The sequence below is a fragment of the Mastomys coucha genome, unplaced genomic scaffold (assembly GCF_008632895.1).
Source record: "Mastomys coucha isolate ucsf_1 unplaced genomic scaffold, UCSF_Mcou_1 pScaffold3, whole genome shotgun sequence".
NCBI lineage: Eukaryota > Metazoa > Chordata > Mammalia > Rodentia > Muridae > Mastomys > Mastomys coucha.
This window is the reverse complement of record NW_022196909.1, coordinates 5,017,788-5,035,489: the sequence shown is the minus strand read 5'-3', so window position 1 is coordinate 5,035,489 and position 17,702 is coordinate 5,017,788. Positions and strand designations below refer to the sequence as shown.

Here is a 17,702-nt window from a genome sequence, read left to right as displayed (position 1 = left end):
CTAATATAATCTAGCAGCACAAATGATAAAGTAAAAAAAAAAATCTATTTATACCCGCTTATAAGAGAATCTGACTCCCCCTACCTCAATTCTCCCAATAAAATTTTTATATGTCATGTACTAAAGACACAACACAGATTATACATGCACAGCTTGGCAAATTTACACAGTGAACACAAAATACAGCCACATGGACGCCATCAAGACAAAACCCTATGAGCACTCTCCAGGCTCCTGTGGACTCTGTATGATTAGCCAGAGATCACCACTATTTGGAATTCAGTCTCTGTCTGCCATTATCTAGCTTTAAAGATTTATTTTATTTTTATTTATGTGTATATGTTTGTGTCTCTGTGGGGTATGTGTATGTTACTGTGTATGCTCAGTAGAGACCAGCAGAGGGCATTGGCTCCCCTGGAGCTCGTTATAGATTGTGAGCCACCATAGGGAGCTCGTTATAGATTGTGAGGCACCATAGGGAGCTCGTTATAGATTGTGAGCCACCATAGGGAGTCAGGCTTGCATCCTCTGCAAGAACAATTTGTCCGCTTACCTGATGACCCATCTTTCCAGTCCCTTCACTTTGGAAAGATTTATTTTATTTTTAACTTCATGTGTGTGTATGCTGGAGTGCACATGAGTGAAAATATTGTGTGGATTTAAATTCTCCCCAATGATTTTTATATATTTGTTTTGCTATCTATAAAGTCATGTCTTGCTATCTTTTTTCATTTTCATTAGCATCTTCCAATTGCAAAAACCAATGGATTTCACTGTGACATTCCACACATGTAGATGATCCTTTGATCATCTTCAATCCCGTATTACCACGTCCTGACCCTCCTCAATGTTCCCTTCCTCCACCTCCAGCTCTTCTTCCTGTCATGCATCATCTCTAGTGTTTTGTCTGTCTTTGATTAATTACATATATACCATCATACATTAATGCATCATACATATAAATGTACAAATGAAACCACTCAGCCCACTTAGTGCTGCTCATGCATGTTATCATTTAAATACGTTGCTTTTACTTTTCAAGACTGGCTGCTGGAATTTTCTCTCTCTTCTTGAGGAAATTCCAGAATTAGTCTGTCTGTATATCCACAGCATTGCAGTGTTTCAACTAGCATTGTATTGCACCTAGAGATACACGGTGTAGAATTGTCTATTTCACAATGTTGGGTCTTTCAATGACTATGGTATCTATTGTTTTTTTTAAAGCTTTTACTTAAATATTTTATTTGTATTTTTAAACATTTTTATTGCACAAAATACTGGGTTCTACTATTGAGCATCTTTATTGTCTTTTAGTAGTATGCTCTAGTTTTATATGTACCATTCTTATTGAATTCTATTATTTTTTCCCCCTAGGTATTTGATGCTATTGAAAACAGTGTTATTTTAAAATGCTAATCTCCAGCTATTTTTTTTTTTAAAGAAGTAAGCTGGATATTTATGTATAGAATTGGTAATGGGTTTAGCCGTCTTTGTTTGCAGTCTCATTGGAAAAAGCCATTTAATATTTTATTGTGAACATATTTGCTGAATATTACTTGATTATTCTTTATTAGATTATGGAAATTTCCTTCTGTTCTCTGTTTACTAAGAGTTTAAAAAATATTGGATGAGTGCTGTTTTATTAATGAAGTGAAGTAGGTAGAAAGGGGTGATCTGAGAGGAGTTGGAGAAGGGGGAGAATATGACTATATATGTATATGTATATATATAACCCATAGATATGTTATAGAATTGTCCATTTTACAGATATATATGTATAATACATGCACACACACACACACACACATATATATATATATATATAAAACATATATAGAGAAAGTAAATAAAATAGATTCCCCATGGATAGTGACGTGATCATATGAATTTTCTCCTACAGTTTATAAACATGGTGGGCTACAATATTTTAAATGTTAAGCTACCTTTGAAATCCTGTTATAAATTTATGTTGTTCACCATATGCTACCACTTCTATACATGGTGGATTTGCTAAAGTTTGTTTTTTTGAGCTGGGGTCTTATTTTCTAGTCTAAACGGGCCTTAGCTTTGTAGTCAATCTCCTGCCTCAGCGCCTCCCGAATGCTGAGGTTACAGGCATGAACCACACCTGGCTGATTAGGCTTTTTGTGTCTATAAGAGAATTTGGCTTGCATTTGCCCCTTTTCTAGGTCCTACTGAGGTTTTGATATTTACATTTTGTTGGCTTTTATAGGAAAAGCTGGAGCATATTTCTTTCGCTATTGTCTCTAAGTGTTTGTATAAAAGTGGTGACGTTTCTTCTCTAAAAGTTTGAAAGAATTCACTGGGAGCCTGGAGGCGTCTTCCTGGGAGAATTAAATGTCTGAGTTAACTGACTTGGGTCATCTGCTCTCTGTGTATTATTTGTGAAAAGATTTGGGTTTTGTTTGTTTTGTTTTTATTTTTGTTTTCCCTCAAAAATATGCTCTGGGCATAATTTCCAAACAGGGCTTATTCTTGAGCAAATTCTAGTGGGCCGTGGAGTTTATCTAATGTATTTAGTTTAGTTTATCTGAACTGAAGGCTTTCCCAGTAACCAGTGGTTTATATTTCTTGACAAATAGTAAATGAGTTGCCTCTCTTCTTCCCTTCTGTTTCCTCCAGTGGGCTTCTAAAACCTGCATCCCCCACCCCCAGGGCACCATCTCTCCTAGCTCACTCTTTGAGTCTTTTGTTTGTGCTGTATAGAGTGTATATTTACAAGGCGGAGCTTCACTGTTTTACTGCCACCAAATACGATGTAACCAGGAATAAGCACCTATTTCCTCAGGGTTCTGAGAATTTCCCAGCATTCCAAGAGTGACTTAACGTATTTTTTTAATGACAATGAACATCCCTTCCCATTTTTTCTATATAAAGTTTCTGTTTTCAGATATGGCAATAGAAAGCTTTAGCTATTGTTTTGGGGCCTGTGACTGCATTAAATGCTCACTTTACTTAACTCTATGTTTAGGACTCTTGCTAACAATATGAGGAGAATTTATTTTATTAAAAGAAATGCTTTGCTGAAAGTGAAACTACAGTCTTTCCAGAAGATCGTGGTAAGCAGCACTTTCTGAAGTTTATTCCAGATTGTTAAATCTCAGTTACAGACAATGAGAAAGAAAGACAGGTGAGCAGTGGCGACTACTCATCGAGGAAGCCATTTGAAAATGGAGAAACGCTAACCTGGAATTCGGCTGTAGCTGACTACATGAAAACCAGAACTCATATCACAAACGTGTCTATCGCCCAAAGGAGAGAGTCCTGTCACGTTTAGGGTCACTCACATGGTCCTAACTCCTTTGTGTTGTCCTTTGGACGGGAAGGACCTTAACCCAGAACAAACAGATCATCAAATATGTGACCAGGTCTGTCAAGCAGTTGAAGCAGACGATAAAGGAAACTTATTGGATATCAAATGTGGGGCTCTGAGGACATGCTATTCCCAGTCAGGAAGGTAGATTTTAGGAGGTCCAGGTGGCTCCATGATGATGATGATAGGATTCACTGAGAACACATAGGCAGAGTCGGCAAGCGGAATAGAACACTTGAAAGACTAGATTGTAAGGCTCGTCATATGCTGCCCCCCCATCCCCTCACAACAAACAAAGCCATCATATAGATTTGCCAGCACTTAGCTTTTAAAGTAGTTTGCTGTTGACATCTTAGCTTACTGCTAGTATTCCCATTAATTTCTAGAAAGCATATTCAGAATTAGCTCTATAAGACATTAATGTGAATTCTGTGATAAATTAGGACAGAGAAAATTAATAGCATTCTCCATTGCCTCTGTCTATCTAGAAAGCATAAGATATCAGTTGCCTTATTACTAAGCATGCAGAATATAAAAATCAAAGTGTAATCATTTCTCTCTCTTTTTTTTCAGAAGAGGACAAAAAGATAATACATGGCTGACTTGAGAATAGTTGATCTGATAAAATTTCATAAAGTTCTTCATTTCAAACTCAGCTTGTTTTCAGCTGATAGCTAAAAATCAGCTAGATGCTTCCCAACTCACTAGGCAATGCTCAGATAGCCTTAGGGATGAGTTCATGACCTCAGAAATGAGGGCCATTTAATGACAGCCTTGGTCCATTCAGTTGTTACTCTCGAGGTTTAAAGGGACGGCAGTGTTTCACCGCGCCCTTCTCCGTTCCATTCTCAGTGTGCTCACTTTAAGAGCTGTGGGGAAAACCTCCTTCCACTGTCTTTTAGGCTTACCCACAGCCATCCACTGCAGCAAATGAGCTATAGCAGCCCACCCAGGTACTGGGGTCTGCTGTCATCCCAGTTGGCTCACACCGGGATGACTATCCAGTTTCCCGAGCCAGCTCTCGCAGGGATGACACCCTCCCTTCACTCTGGAAAGTGTGAAGGCTTCTGGATGACTAACGGAAGATCAAATTATGGGGAACATAGTTTTCATGGTTAGTGCATTTTATGGTTTTATCTCCTTTTATAGTATGATCTTTCTATTAGCCAGCATGATTCCCACCATATGTTGGATAAGTATGTTTCCATGCAGTTTTACATGGAAGCTCTTTTCGAATCATAATTTACTTTGAAATATCATGTGTGCTGTTTTGTAACTTGATTATAAAGTATTGATATTATTTAGTGAAATATTATTTATTCCTCAAGCCTGGGTTTTAGAAACCTGTGTATGTTTATAAAAGGTGGCTATGAATCAGAACGAGGAGAAAAGGAGATATTTACTAGAATCTGCCTTTGCTTGTAGCTCTCTGGCTTGATTGAGAAGGTTGTCGCTCTCATCCTTATGGTAAATGATCTGCGTGTCAATGCCACTCACAGCCTACAAAACAGGAGGTCAGAGAGGTCAGAACAGCTGAATGTTTCATGGTTTTCGGGTTGAAATGGTGTTACTTGAAATTATGTCATTTATCTGTTAAACACCAATGGAACTTCATATAGCTTCTCTTTCATAGCTCAGAACCAAGAACAAAGGGAGAGAGGAGAAAACGCTGTTTTGGTGTTTAAAAGTTAAATTCCCTTACCCCCCCAGGACAATTCAGCAAGTCCTGGAGAATGCTGTGACCAAGGCTTATCAAAAAGAAGCCACTGAGTAAGTAATTATGAACTAGAGAGGGGGGGAGAGAGAGAGGGAGGGAGAGAGAGAGAGAGAGAGAGAGAGAGAGAGAGAGAGAGAGAGAGAGAAAGAAAAAGAGAGAGGGATGCATCTTAAGATTTAGCAGATGCATTAGCCTGACAGTTTTCTTTGGAGGCTTTCACAAAACGAAGAAGGAGAAACTAAACAACCAACAGAGAAACAAAGAGAATAGCATCTACAAAGGAATTCTCCTTTGCAAACTGGACTCATCCTGATGAACTTGTAAATCCAGACCATTATGGTACACAATGCTCTTTCTTTTTCTTTTTCTTTTTTTTTTCCCTTTTTTCTTTTTTTGGTTTTTTTGAGACAGGGTTTCTCTGTGTAGCCTTGGCTGTCCTGGAGCTCACTCTGTAGACCAGGCTGGCCTCGAACTCAGAGATCTGCCTGCCTCTGCCTCCCAAGTGCTGGGATTAAAGGCATGTGCCACCACCGCCTGGCTCACAATGCTCTTTTCTTAGTGATCCTGATCTTTCTGACACTTAAATTTTCATTGAAAGGTCAAGGTTTAAGGATGATGGTAGAAAACCAAGACTATATATATAGTATATTTATACTATATATATATATAGACTATTATACATATATATAATATATATTTCACACACATATGCAACAATATTCTGTTATATTAATGTATATTACATAACTTATTATGTATATAAATATATAAGGTGCATGTTATATCGTATGTATATATACATATATAATATATATCCTCTGAATTATATATATATAATATATATATCCTCTATCTATATAGATATAGACATTATATATAAAGCACATTACATCTATGTTTATATAGATACGCTGGCACACACACCCTCACACAGAAGCAGAAGAGGGATGTTTAGGAAGGAAGAAAGACCAGTAGGTGGAGGAAAATGAAGTACAGTAGCAAATGAGAGCAAGACATAAAGGTATTCTTATAAAAAACACAAGAAAGACCATAGAAATCTGTTAATCAAAACAGGGAGAAGAAAAGGCGATATACCAACAACCTTGAGATTAAGGAGTACTCACATCATAAATTCGATCAGTGACATTCAGAGCGAGTTCTGCTGTTTCATTGGCTTCACTGACATAATTGGCGATATTTTCATAGACATTTGACGCATCCAAAGCCTTCTGCACCAGCCCGTTCATGTCTGAACTGTGCAAGTTTCTGTCAGTAAACAATTGTGTTACTTCTTCTTACATCCATAGGAAACGGGGCCACACTTAGGGTTTCGTTTTGGTACTACAGGGACCACATATGCTGCCTTTCCGTTTTGTTTTTTTTTTGTTTTTGTTTTTCAAAGCCACCTGTGTTGGAAGGTTTTCCTGAGTCTCCCTTCCTGGGGGTACATTACAACCACATTCATTTTTCTGTGCTGCCCCGATGGTGTCATTCCCTCTTTGCTCATGGCAGCTGTTGCTTGGCAGTAGCTGCTAAAAATAGGAATGGTGATTTTAAGAGCCCCCTGTCCCTCTTTGCAAAGGTTTATCTAAGTGGTGCAGGTTGGACAAAGGCCTGAAGCCATATGCTGATACCCACACCAGACCCAGCTGTCACTCTAGAAGGCCAGCCCCACGGAGGGTGCAGAGCTTGCCAGGCACACAGCGGTGGGCTAAGGTCTGTCTAGTTCCCGACAGCCTCAGCTCAGTCCTGAAACACCGTGCTCTTTGGGTAGGGTTCAGGGGACACTCATCGAGAACCTATCACATACGTGTTCTCACATACAGAGGAGAATAACCACATATCTTCTAAGGATTCACACAGGCATAGCAAGGACTAACTGTGTAAACGATTGACATCCTGTGCTTGCATCTCCTGGGCTTCAGGATTTATTGTTATACTTAAACCATTTCTGAACTGGACTTAGAAAATGTATTATAACATTTATTTTTCTGACCAATAATTCCCCTCCTCCTCTAGTTGAGACAGGGTCTCTCTACATAGCCCTGGTTGTTCTGGAACTCACTAAGTAGATGAGGCTGGCCTTGAACTCAGGCTGCCTCTGTTGTCTGTCTGCACCACTCTGCCTGGCTAACCAACACTTTTTAACCCTCTACCATGTAAACACCACTCTCCTCTCCTCTTCACAGCTCATTGTTAATTCCTCTGTTTTACTCATTCTCAGAACCAGCAGCTCCTTATTTTCTCCAAATTTCAAACACTCACAGCTCATATCACCTTCTTCACCAATACCCTGCAAACGATGACTGTCTATGCGTAGACTATCGGACACTGCAGATCCTACCCAGTGCTTTTCCAATTACAGACCTGATGAGCACAGTCAACTTTCTTAGCCTCCACTGTCTGGCCCAGGCCCAGTTTGCTCCCAGGCTGAACAACTTCCTCCATATGTCCTCAGCTGCTTCTCTCATAGTGTCACTCCATCATCAGCCAATCTCCCCTCTAGCAGGCCTGGCTTTCCCAACGGGCCGAGTAACGATCCACAAAAATAGTTCATTTTAGTTTTTTCAAATCAGAATGAAAAGAATGAAGATAATAAAATGATGTTGTCTTCATTTTGTTTTAGCCATGAAACAGCTTGATTTTGGTAAAGAAAAGGATCAATTATGGCAAGAGTCATGCTTTATGAAGGTGTGTCCCTTCCATAAAGTAGACAAGGAAAAATGACATCATGGCTGTATCTCAGCATTCAGAAAGCAAAGGCAGGAGGATTGCTGTGAGTTTCAAGCCAGCCTAGGCTGAAGAGTACGACTCCAAGATCTTTTTTTTTTTTTTAAGAGATTTATTTATTTATTATATGTAAGTACACTGTAGCTGTCTTCAGACACACCAGAAGAGGGCATCAGAGCTCATTACGGATGGTTGTGAGCCACCATGTGGTTGCTGGGAATTGATTGAACTCAGGACCTCTGGAAGAGTAGTCAGTGCTCTTAACCCCTAAGCCATCTCTCCAGCAACAAGACTCCAGGATCTTGTCAAAAAAATTCAAACAAACAAATACAAAACACCTAGGATGCACAACGCCTGGGTTTGAGCCCCCACAATGTATACAACAGGACAGCAACACACACCTGGAATCCCAGCCCTTGGGAGGGAGAGGCAGGACCATCAGAAACTTAATGTCTACCTTGGCTATACAGAGTTAGAAGCCAGTCTAAGTTATGAGAGACTTTGTAACAAAACAAAACAAAACAAAACAAGCTCCCTACTCCACAAAAAGAGATAAAAGGTAAAATGTGCTTACACAAGACAAATGTTGAGGAATTTTCAATGTTTACATTTTGAGGGTGAAGGCCTATAAATTTTGAATGTTTCCATATGAATAGACTGAGTCAGATTGACTCAAATATGACGTCAGATTGATCGACATTTGTGCCTGTGGAGCCAGTAAAGCATACAGTAACTTTCACGGAACCCTGCTGGACCACCACTGCAGAATGACATTTACAGAAGGGTGCCATGTGTACTTGCCAGTGGGACATGGGTGCTGTACAGATGAGGGAATCATAAGAGAGCCAGAGAATGGCTCAAAACTAATAATCAACTAATCTGCGATGTCATCAAAATTGATGTGTGTTTTTTTTTAATGGGCCATTTTCTTTTTTCTTTTTTATTGATTGAAGTTTATTTTCTTTATTGATTTAAGTTTATTAAGTTTTTTATTGATTTAAGTTTATGATGAGAAAAGATACATAATTTCAATTTATCTGAATTTGTTAACATTTAAAAACATATTTTAAGTAAATAGAATTACATCACATTCGTTTTTTCCTTTTGTACCCCAACTCCTCCTAGAGACCCCACTTCAATACCTGCAATAACTTTTGTTTTTTATTTTGTCATATTCTTTAAAATTTATAAAATATTGTAACAATAAAATATATTATAAAAAGTACTATAAAAGTTGTTTGATATAAAACAACAATCAATTGAACAGTCTTATGTAGATGCTTGTCTACAGCAATACTGAAAATATATACATTTTTCTCAATATAAATTTTAAATAACTCCAAACATATTAACTGTATATTTTAAAATAATATATCACTACTAGTTTTTTTTAAATGAACATAAATAGATAAAGTCTTTTTGTTTGTTTGCTTGTTTTGTTTTTAGTAGAGCTTAAAATCTTGGCTCTTACTGTGGTACAAGCCCAAAATAAGAACAATTTTTAGACATTGGAGTTCACTGTAATAAATAAAACTGTACTTCAATGACCCTCACATCACCAAAGGATTTTACCTCCATAAGAGCTAAGCTGAGAGATGACAGTTCTGCTGCTAAACTGTAGGCATGATTTTTGGATATAGATTTCCTGCTATGGTCAAAGCTATTTGACTTGAGTGAGTGACTTTATTCTCAGCCCACAGAGAACAGGTTACATTCATTTAAGAAATGGTGTGTGAATCAAGATGGTCTATCTGAAATGGTGTGTGTATTAAGATGGTCTATCCATGAAGTCATTCATCAATTGTTTCAATGAACAATGGTTCTGCTTGAAGGGTGGCATAGACATTAGGTGAGGGTAAGAATCTGGTTCATTGGCTGGTGATTTTGAAAAGCGTTCATCTCAGAGAAAGAGTAACTTATAAAGTCCTCTTCTTCAAACTTGATACAATAGTTACAAACATCAAGCAAAGCATTCAGTCTCACTCTTTGTTGTTCTCTTACAAGCCATCTCCCAAGTTAATTGTCTTCATTTCTTTTGGCTGTATAATTAATTTTGAAATATGTAAGTATAGTGTAAAAACATCAAATAAACAATCCTACTAATAGAGAGGCTGAGATATGAGAAGCATGATTTCAAGACCATTATGTGGTACACAGCAAGGCACTGTCACGTACAAACAAGCAGAAAGTGTATATGGATTGTACAATATTGGACCTATTTCTCCAATTACCAAATTAGAGAGACCACCAGATGATAGTCAACAGATTTCTAATTCCTCATACTTTTGAATTTCAATTGATGAGGACATGTTGGTAATATTAATTTTTATACTAAGAAATATTAAGAAAAAGTAATTGTTACTTCCTGCTATTTTTGTTGTTAGAGGTGGAATTATGTTTGTGCAGGTTTGTTGAAAGATTACTTTCTTGCTTCTTCTAGGGTGTAGTTTAGGTCCTTATGTTGGTGTTTTCCATCTATTATCCTTTGTAGGGTTAGATTTGTGGAAAGATACTGTGTAAATTTTGTTTTGTCATGGAATATCTTGTTTTCTCCATCTATGGTAGTTGAGAGTTTTGCTGAGTATAGTAGCCTGGGCTGGCATTTGTGTTCTCTTAGGGTCTGTGTGACATCTGCCCAGCATCTTCTAGCTTTCATAGTCTCTGGTGAGAAGTCTGGTGTAATTCTGATAGGCCTGCCTTTGTATGTTACTTGAACATTTTTCCTTACTGCTTTTAAAATTCTTTTTTTGTTTAGTGCATTTGGTGTTTTGATTATCATGTGACAGGCAGAATTTCTTTTCTGGTTCAGTCTATTTGGAGTTCTGTAGGCTTCTTGTATGTTCATGGGCATTTCTTTCTTTAAATTAGGAACGTTTTCTTCTATGATTTTGTTGAAGATATTTACTGGCCCTTTAAGATGGGAGTCTTTATTCTCTTCTATACCTATTATCCATAGGTTTGGTCTTCCATTGTCCTGGCTTTCCTGGATGTTTTGGGTTAGGAGCTTTTTGCATTTTGCATTTTCTTTGACTGTTGTGTCAATGTTTTCTATGGTGTCTTCAGCCCCTGAGATTCTCTCTTCTCTCGTATTCTGTTGGTGATGTTTGCATCTATGACTCCTGATTTCTTTCCTAGGTTTTCTATCTCCAGAGTTGTCTTCCTTTGTGATTTCTTTATTGTTTCTATTTCCATTTTGAGATCCTGGATGGTTTTGTTCATTTCCTTCACCTGTTTGATTGTGTTTTCCTGTAGTTCTTCAAGGGGTTTTTGTGTTTCCTCTTTAAGCGCTTCTAGCTGTTTACCTGTGTTCTCCTGTATTTCTTTGAGGGTGCTATTTATGTCTTTCTTAAGGTCCTGTATCATCATCATGAGAAGTGATTTTAGATCTGAATGTTGCTTTTCTGGTGTGTTGGTGTGTCCAGGATTTGCTATGGTGGGAAAATCGGGTTCTGATGAAGCCATGAAACCTTGGTTTCTGTTGTTTATTTTCTTACACTTGCCTCCCACCATCTGGTTATCTCTAGTGCTACCTACCCTGGCTAAATCTGACTGGAGCCTGCCTCTCCTGTGATCCTGGTTGTGTCAGAACTCCTCAGAGTCAAGCTGTCTCTGTGATCCTGTGATTCTGGGATCCTGTGATCCTGGGCCTGTTAGAGTGCTTGGAAGTAGAGCTTCCTCTGGGTATTTTGGGACTAGCTGCAGAGTTTGCACCCAAGGTCTGCTCAGGGCACTGGCCCAGACAGACAGGAAGGAACCCCTGCCACTGGGCTGGCGGAGTTCCTCTGTGCCTGGGTCCCTGTTGGTCCCAGTTACTCCCAGTGTTGGGACAGATGTTGTGTCCTCCTCACCTTTGATCCTGTGATCCTGGGCATCCAAAATTGATGTTTTGTCTAAGTCCCCTTTATTGCTTTCATTCAAAGCACACTTCTTAGGGACACAACACACTGACTACGATACTGTAGCACATCAGCACTGCCATTGCTATAAGCTTTCTGTCTCCTCTCTTTCTTCTCTTTTTCTTCTGCTCCCCCTCTCTTCACCTTTCCCCTCTCTTTCTCTCTTCCTTCCTCTCCTTACTCCTTAAGCCACCCCTATCGTCTACTCAGTCAGGAGTGATGTTTGAAAGTTTTAGTGAGGAGGTATTAAAGGATGATATGCATTTAGGATGGATATTAATCTTGGCCCTTACCCTTGACCTTTCCAGGTGCCTGCTTTCTATAATGATCTCATGATTTACTTATTTCAGGGTCATGAATTCAATTCCAATCTTTCGGTACATTTCCATTAACATTAACTGAGTGGCCAAAGGGTGTGTGACTCTTTTCTAGGTTCTGTGAAGGAAATTGTCAATTGATTTTTTTTTTCTCTTAACAGGAGTTAAATTAAACATTTCCTGTTGGGCACCGCAGAAGGTTGAGTATTTAGCAGGAGTCAGTTGTAATGCTAACTCTTAACCAGTTCAACTTATGATATTTGGGTATGGAAAGTAAATGTTGGCTATAAAATAAGCAGGTAATGATGGTTGAATTAGACACTGTGAAGAGATTTAATTTCTTGCCCCAGTCACCTTATTGTGGAACAGATCTCACTTGCACCCTTGCCTAGAGCACAGGTTTCTAGTCTCAAAGACTTTTAAAAGAAAGTCTTCCAGAAACAATTGCAAAAAACTGGTGTCTGGCTCTGAGAAAACAATTAACAAACCAATCAGCAATCAAGAAAAGCCATTAACAAACCAATCAGCAATCAAGAAAAGCCAAGCCCAACCTACTTGCTGTATCTTAGTGACTCAGGTGTGGAGCTGAATCCAGACATCTCACTTGGACCATGTAAACGTTCGCACGTCTAAAACTGTGAGGTTACCTGCTGAGCTCCTCGGCTTCCTGCTGAAGGTTGTGTGCATGGTCTGTCGCCTCCTGGACTAAATCATGACTGAGGTTACTCAGGTTGGATAGTTTTCCTTGCAGCTCATTTTTAGCTCCATCTATTTCTGCATAAATTCCAGATGCATTCTAAAGAAAGAAAAAGCAAATTAAATGACTTGAGTTAAGAGAATTGTAAAAGGGTTTTCCTAGATAACAACTAAACTAGCCATTTTCCTTCTTGTAAATTTCAGTCTTAAATTCCTGTACGGTGGATTTGTGTACTCCTATATCTTCATCCCCTTCTCTTTGGAAATACATGTTGTAACAATTCCTAACTTCTTGGATGAGATTGTGTTCCTGTAAGTCTGTTATCCATCCTTACTCTACTGTCATCATTGTATATGATTATTCAATCGCGATATTACAAACACTTACATGATATTACAGATGCTTAAGCGTCAGAAACTGAGTTCTAGTTGTTTTTGTGTCTCTAGACTGGAGCACAGTTTCTTTCACACAAAATCTATTTCTTAGAAGTTATATTAAGCCTTTACACATTTGGCTGGCCACACTGTTTTGGATTACATAAACAGAAAAAATACCATTGGCATTCCATGTTCACTCACTACCTAATTATTCCTTTAACAAATGTCTACTCTGTGCCTAGTCCATGGCTGCCCAACACTCTTGGAGAGAAGACAGAACATAGCTGCTGCTTTCAAGGGCTGCAGTTGATGGGGATGGCACAGATAGTCAGCTAATTTTAGAAAGAGAAGATGTTTTGAACAAAATGCAACATGTAGCCTGGGGTGGATAGTGGTTGAAGGTAAGAGGGCCTCTTGGATTAACTAGTCATGAAGATACAAGCCATTTAAAGATCTAGGGCACACAGGTCTTGAGTGAGGACTGGATATGGTGTTTTTGAAATGGGTTTGATGAGCTGCTGTGTGGTGAGAGAGAAGAGAGTAAGTTAAAGCATGAGGTCAGACAGGTGGGTGAGAGCTAGGTCACATAGTGCCTTGTGCATCATGGTGGAAATATGGTTCTGATCTGAAGCGTCACTAGAAGTTCAATAGAAGAAATGATATAGCTTGATAATATTTTAAAACTGTCTTTCTACTAATGGATTAGGAATGCATCTAGAAGGGCTGCGGTAGTGGCTAACACATCTGTTAGGAGCTTCCTTTGCCACCTCACAAGGGACGTGAAGCAATTAGAACTAGAGATCAGCAGTATAAGAATGGGTGATGTGTTTGAGATGTCTCCTTTCTGGTGCCACACTGCACGGGCATGCATAGCACTCCTGAGATGACTCCAGATGCCAAGAGACCCTGGGAATCACTATGTGGTGCAAGTAAGTGGTGAAGAAACAGAAGAGAAAGAGAAACAGATGTGGGGACAATGAAGAGAGGCAGAGCTCAAGACTCGAGGGTAGTGAGGAACAGCCTGATCTGAGTAGCCAGTGATGCCACCAAAGGCCATGGTGAGGTTCTGGCCTGTACTGCCACCGAGGGCCACATCTGAATCCATGGCCATGCAGCAGCAGGAGCCTGTTACCACCAAAGACATCTGTAGTCTGGGCTGCCACCCAGGGACATGTTGATGTTTGGGGGCTGGGCAGAATTGGCCCCACTCCTTGCCTGGGCATCTTGGGAGAGCTGGCACTGAGGGTATGAGAGCAGGAGAGCTGTCCTTACCCTCACTGGCTGCAGCACTCAGGAGAGCCAGCCCTGCCCCTCACCTGGGGAGCACAATAGAGCTGAGCATGATTGTTGAGGCACAGGTGAGCCACACTCAAGGAGTTTTGGAGAGCTGGTCCCAACACTTGTCTGCCATGTAGTGATGTAGACGAGGAAGGAATGCCCTGCCTCGCCCCTTGTCACCTATGGCAGGCAGAAGAGCTGGCTCCAAAGCTATTTGAGCAGGAGAGCTGTCCCTGCCCCTCACCTGCTGCAGTATTTGGGAGAGTGGGTCCTGCACCTTGCCTGGGCAGCACAGTAGAGCCGGCCATCATGGTGTGGGTCAGGATGAGCCAGCTCTGAGGGTATGAGAGTGGGAGAGCTGGTTCTGTCTCTTGCTAGTTGTGGCATTAGATGAGCTAAATGAGGCAGTGCTGGAGAGACCAGGGGTATGGGTGTGGGAGAACTGGCAGGCTGACTGGCTCAGATACTTCCCAGGCCCAGATCCAGGGCTTTGAGTTGGCCCACCCTAACATCTGACTTATTCCATTTCATGCAATGGTCTCCAGTTCTAGACATTCTCTTGCAAACACCATGATATTACTTTTCTTTATTTCTTCCTATTCACCTATTGATGGACATCAAGGTTGGCTTCATTTCGTATCTATTGTGAACAGTGTAGGATGTACAAGGATCTTTTTGTTATGTTGACTCAGCCCCTCAGTTTTATAACCAAGAGGGGTCCAGCTGGACCATATGGTAGTTCTACTCTATAGTGGCTGCACAAGTTTACACTCCCAATGTGTGGTGAATAAAGGTTAGTTTACCCCTACATCCTGGTCATGGTTTGTTTTTCAATGATAGTCATTTTGATTGACATGAGATGGATTCTCAAAGTAGTTTTAATTTTCATTCCTTGATAGTTAAGAACGTTGAACACTTTTTCTTCTTTTAAGGATGATCTTTTTAATTTATTAGTTTGTTTATTGATTGGATGATTTGGTTTGTTCAATAACTTCCTAGGTAGAGTGCATAGGGAAGAACTATATCTAGTACTTTAATAGATTTTATTGTGACCGTATCTGTGCCACCAAAACTGCCAGCCACATGTGGCTCTTGAGGATGTGAATGTAGCTGGTTCAAACAGAGTAGAATTTCTAATTTTACTTAGTTTTATGAAACTGAAATTTAAGTAGCTGTGTGTGCTAGTAGCTACTGTATAATACAAGAAACTAGAGGTCCCCATTACCTGACATTATTTCACAATCCTACTAACTTGAACTGAATTGGGTTACTCTGACGATGAGTTCAACATTGCTATCTCGGCAAGCTTGAGCAATTCAGGTGTGTCCTTACCTTTATAATTTCATCAAGTTCCTCAAGAGTCAGCCGAGGTGTGGTCAGAGAGTCTGCAGACAGACTCAGAGAGGCTCCCACGGCCTCCATCTGTTCCTTCACTCTCTCGTGTTGTTTCTGATGGGAGGAAGACAAAGGAGAGAGGATGTTACTGTACGCCACAGAAAAATACTGATGGACAAAAACTACATGACCATCCACTGGATGCAGAAAAGGCCTTTGACAAAATCTAACATCCATTCCTGATGAAAGCCCTGGAGAGATTAGGGATACAAGAGACCTCGCCACATAAGGAAGGCAGGCAGTTAACAGCAAGCCTGCAGCCAACACCAACCTAAATGGAGAGGAACTCAAAGTAACTCCACTAAAATCAGGAACAATATAAGGTTGTCCTATCTCTGTGTGTTCAGTATAGTACTTGAAGTTCTACTTAGAGCAATAAAACAACTGAAGGAAATCAAGGGGATACAAACTGGACAGGAAGAAATCAAAGTTATCTTTATTTTCAGATGATATGATTAAAAATATGAGACCCTACAATTCCACTGGTAAGTACCCACAGCTGATAAGCACTTTCAGCAAAGTAGTTGGATAAAAAAAATTAATTCACAAAAATCAGTAGCCATCATGTATACAAACAAAAAATGGACTGACAAAGAAGCCAGGGAAACAACACCCTTCACAATAGCCTCAAATAATATAAAATATCATTGGGTGACTCTAACCAAACAAGTAAAAGACTTGTGTGATTAAAAACAACTTTAAGAGATTGAAGAAAGAAGTTGAAGGAATTAGAAGATGGAAAGATCTTCCATGCTCATGGATTGCTAGGATTAACCAAGCAAAGAGGACTTCACAAAAGTGAAGAATAGATTCAGTGCAATTCTCATCAAAATTCCAACACATTTTTCACAGACTTTGTAAGGACAGTTTTCAGCCACATATGGAAACACACACACACACACACACACACACACACACACACACACACACACTAAGATAGCTAAAACAGTTCAGAAGAAAACCTGCTAGAATATCCTTGATCTCAAATTATACTGCAGAGATGAAGAGATAGAAAGAGACGAAGAGCAACTGGAATGGGAGGAGTAAGTGGGGCAGGAAGGGAGGCTGAGGCTGAAGGAGGGAGGGGCAGGAAGGGAGGCCGAGGCTGAGGGAGGGAGGGAATATAAGAAGAGACAGCTAAAGATTAAGAGCCATACAAGGGGGCTGTATGGAAACCTAATACAGTAGAGGATTCCATAAATATGAAGATCATCTAAATGACATTACCCAATAGTGGGGAGATACAGCCACAACTGGACATCTTTTGTCACTAAATGAAAATTCCAGTATCAGGAATCGGGTCCATCTGATTGAGTTGTCGGCCAAAAGGGTCCCATGGGAAACACCTAAAATCCACATTGTTGCCATGACCATAGGTAGCTCTTCATCCCCTTGCTAAGGACAATACTACTCACTGAATGTGGAGAACGTGAGCTGGCGCCTAGACAGGGCCCTCACCTTACATGCTAGCGTCTTTGGTACAGGAAAGTTTATACTATCAAAAGAGAAGCATAAACACGCACCCAGCCACAAAACCACTCATCTGTAATGGTGTCCTGCTTGCACGATTTGCTAGTCTAATAGTGGCACAGAGCTTGTGGGAGTAAGCAAGCAACATCTAGTTTGACTTAAGGCCCATCCCCTGAGAAGGACCCATATCTGACACTGCTTGGGTGACACAATACCTGAGGTTAGATAGTCCAGAGACTTAGGGTAAAACCGAATATTGCTGTTCTATTAAGAGAACACAGTCGCACAGTGACTCCTAATGGCCTTCTGCTAGACTCCTAGCTCGGTGCCTTGCTCAGACATCATCACGGAAGCTTCCTCCTGCAGCAGGCAGGAACAAATCAGAGGCCCACAGCCAGACAATATGCGGGCCTAGGGATACTCATCCCTCAACAGGATGCCTCTATCAGATCTCTCCCCTAGGGCATCAGGGAACCTTAAGGAAGGGGAGG

The 17,702-nt window shown here is 40.1% G+C and overlaps 1 protein-coding gene across 1 annotated transcript in view; it reads right to left on the bottom strand.

Moving 5' to 3' along the window:
• The window catches only part of Lama4 (laminin subunit alpha 4), a 157,905-nt gene that overhangs the window by 48,472 nt on the left and 91,731 nt on the right, over positions 1-17,702 (bottom strand). Inside the window, exons 12-15 of the mRNA XM_031348564.1 lie at positions 15,679-15,795; positions 12,642-12,790; positions 6,176-6,317; positions 4,738-4,834 (exon numbers count right to left, since the gene is read on the bottom strand). Coding sequence (XP_031204424.1) covers positions 4,738-4,834; positions 6,176-6,317; positions 12,642-12,790; positions 15,679-15,795 — 505 coding nt within the window. The remainder of the gene's footprint in view (positions 1-4,737; positions 4,835-6,175; positions 6,318-12,641; positions 12,791-15,678; positions 15,796-17,702) is intronic.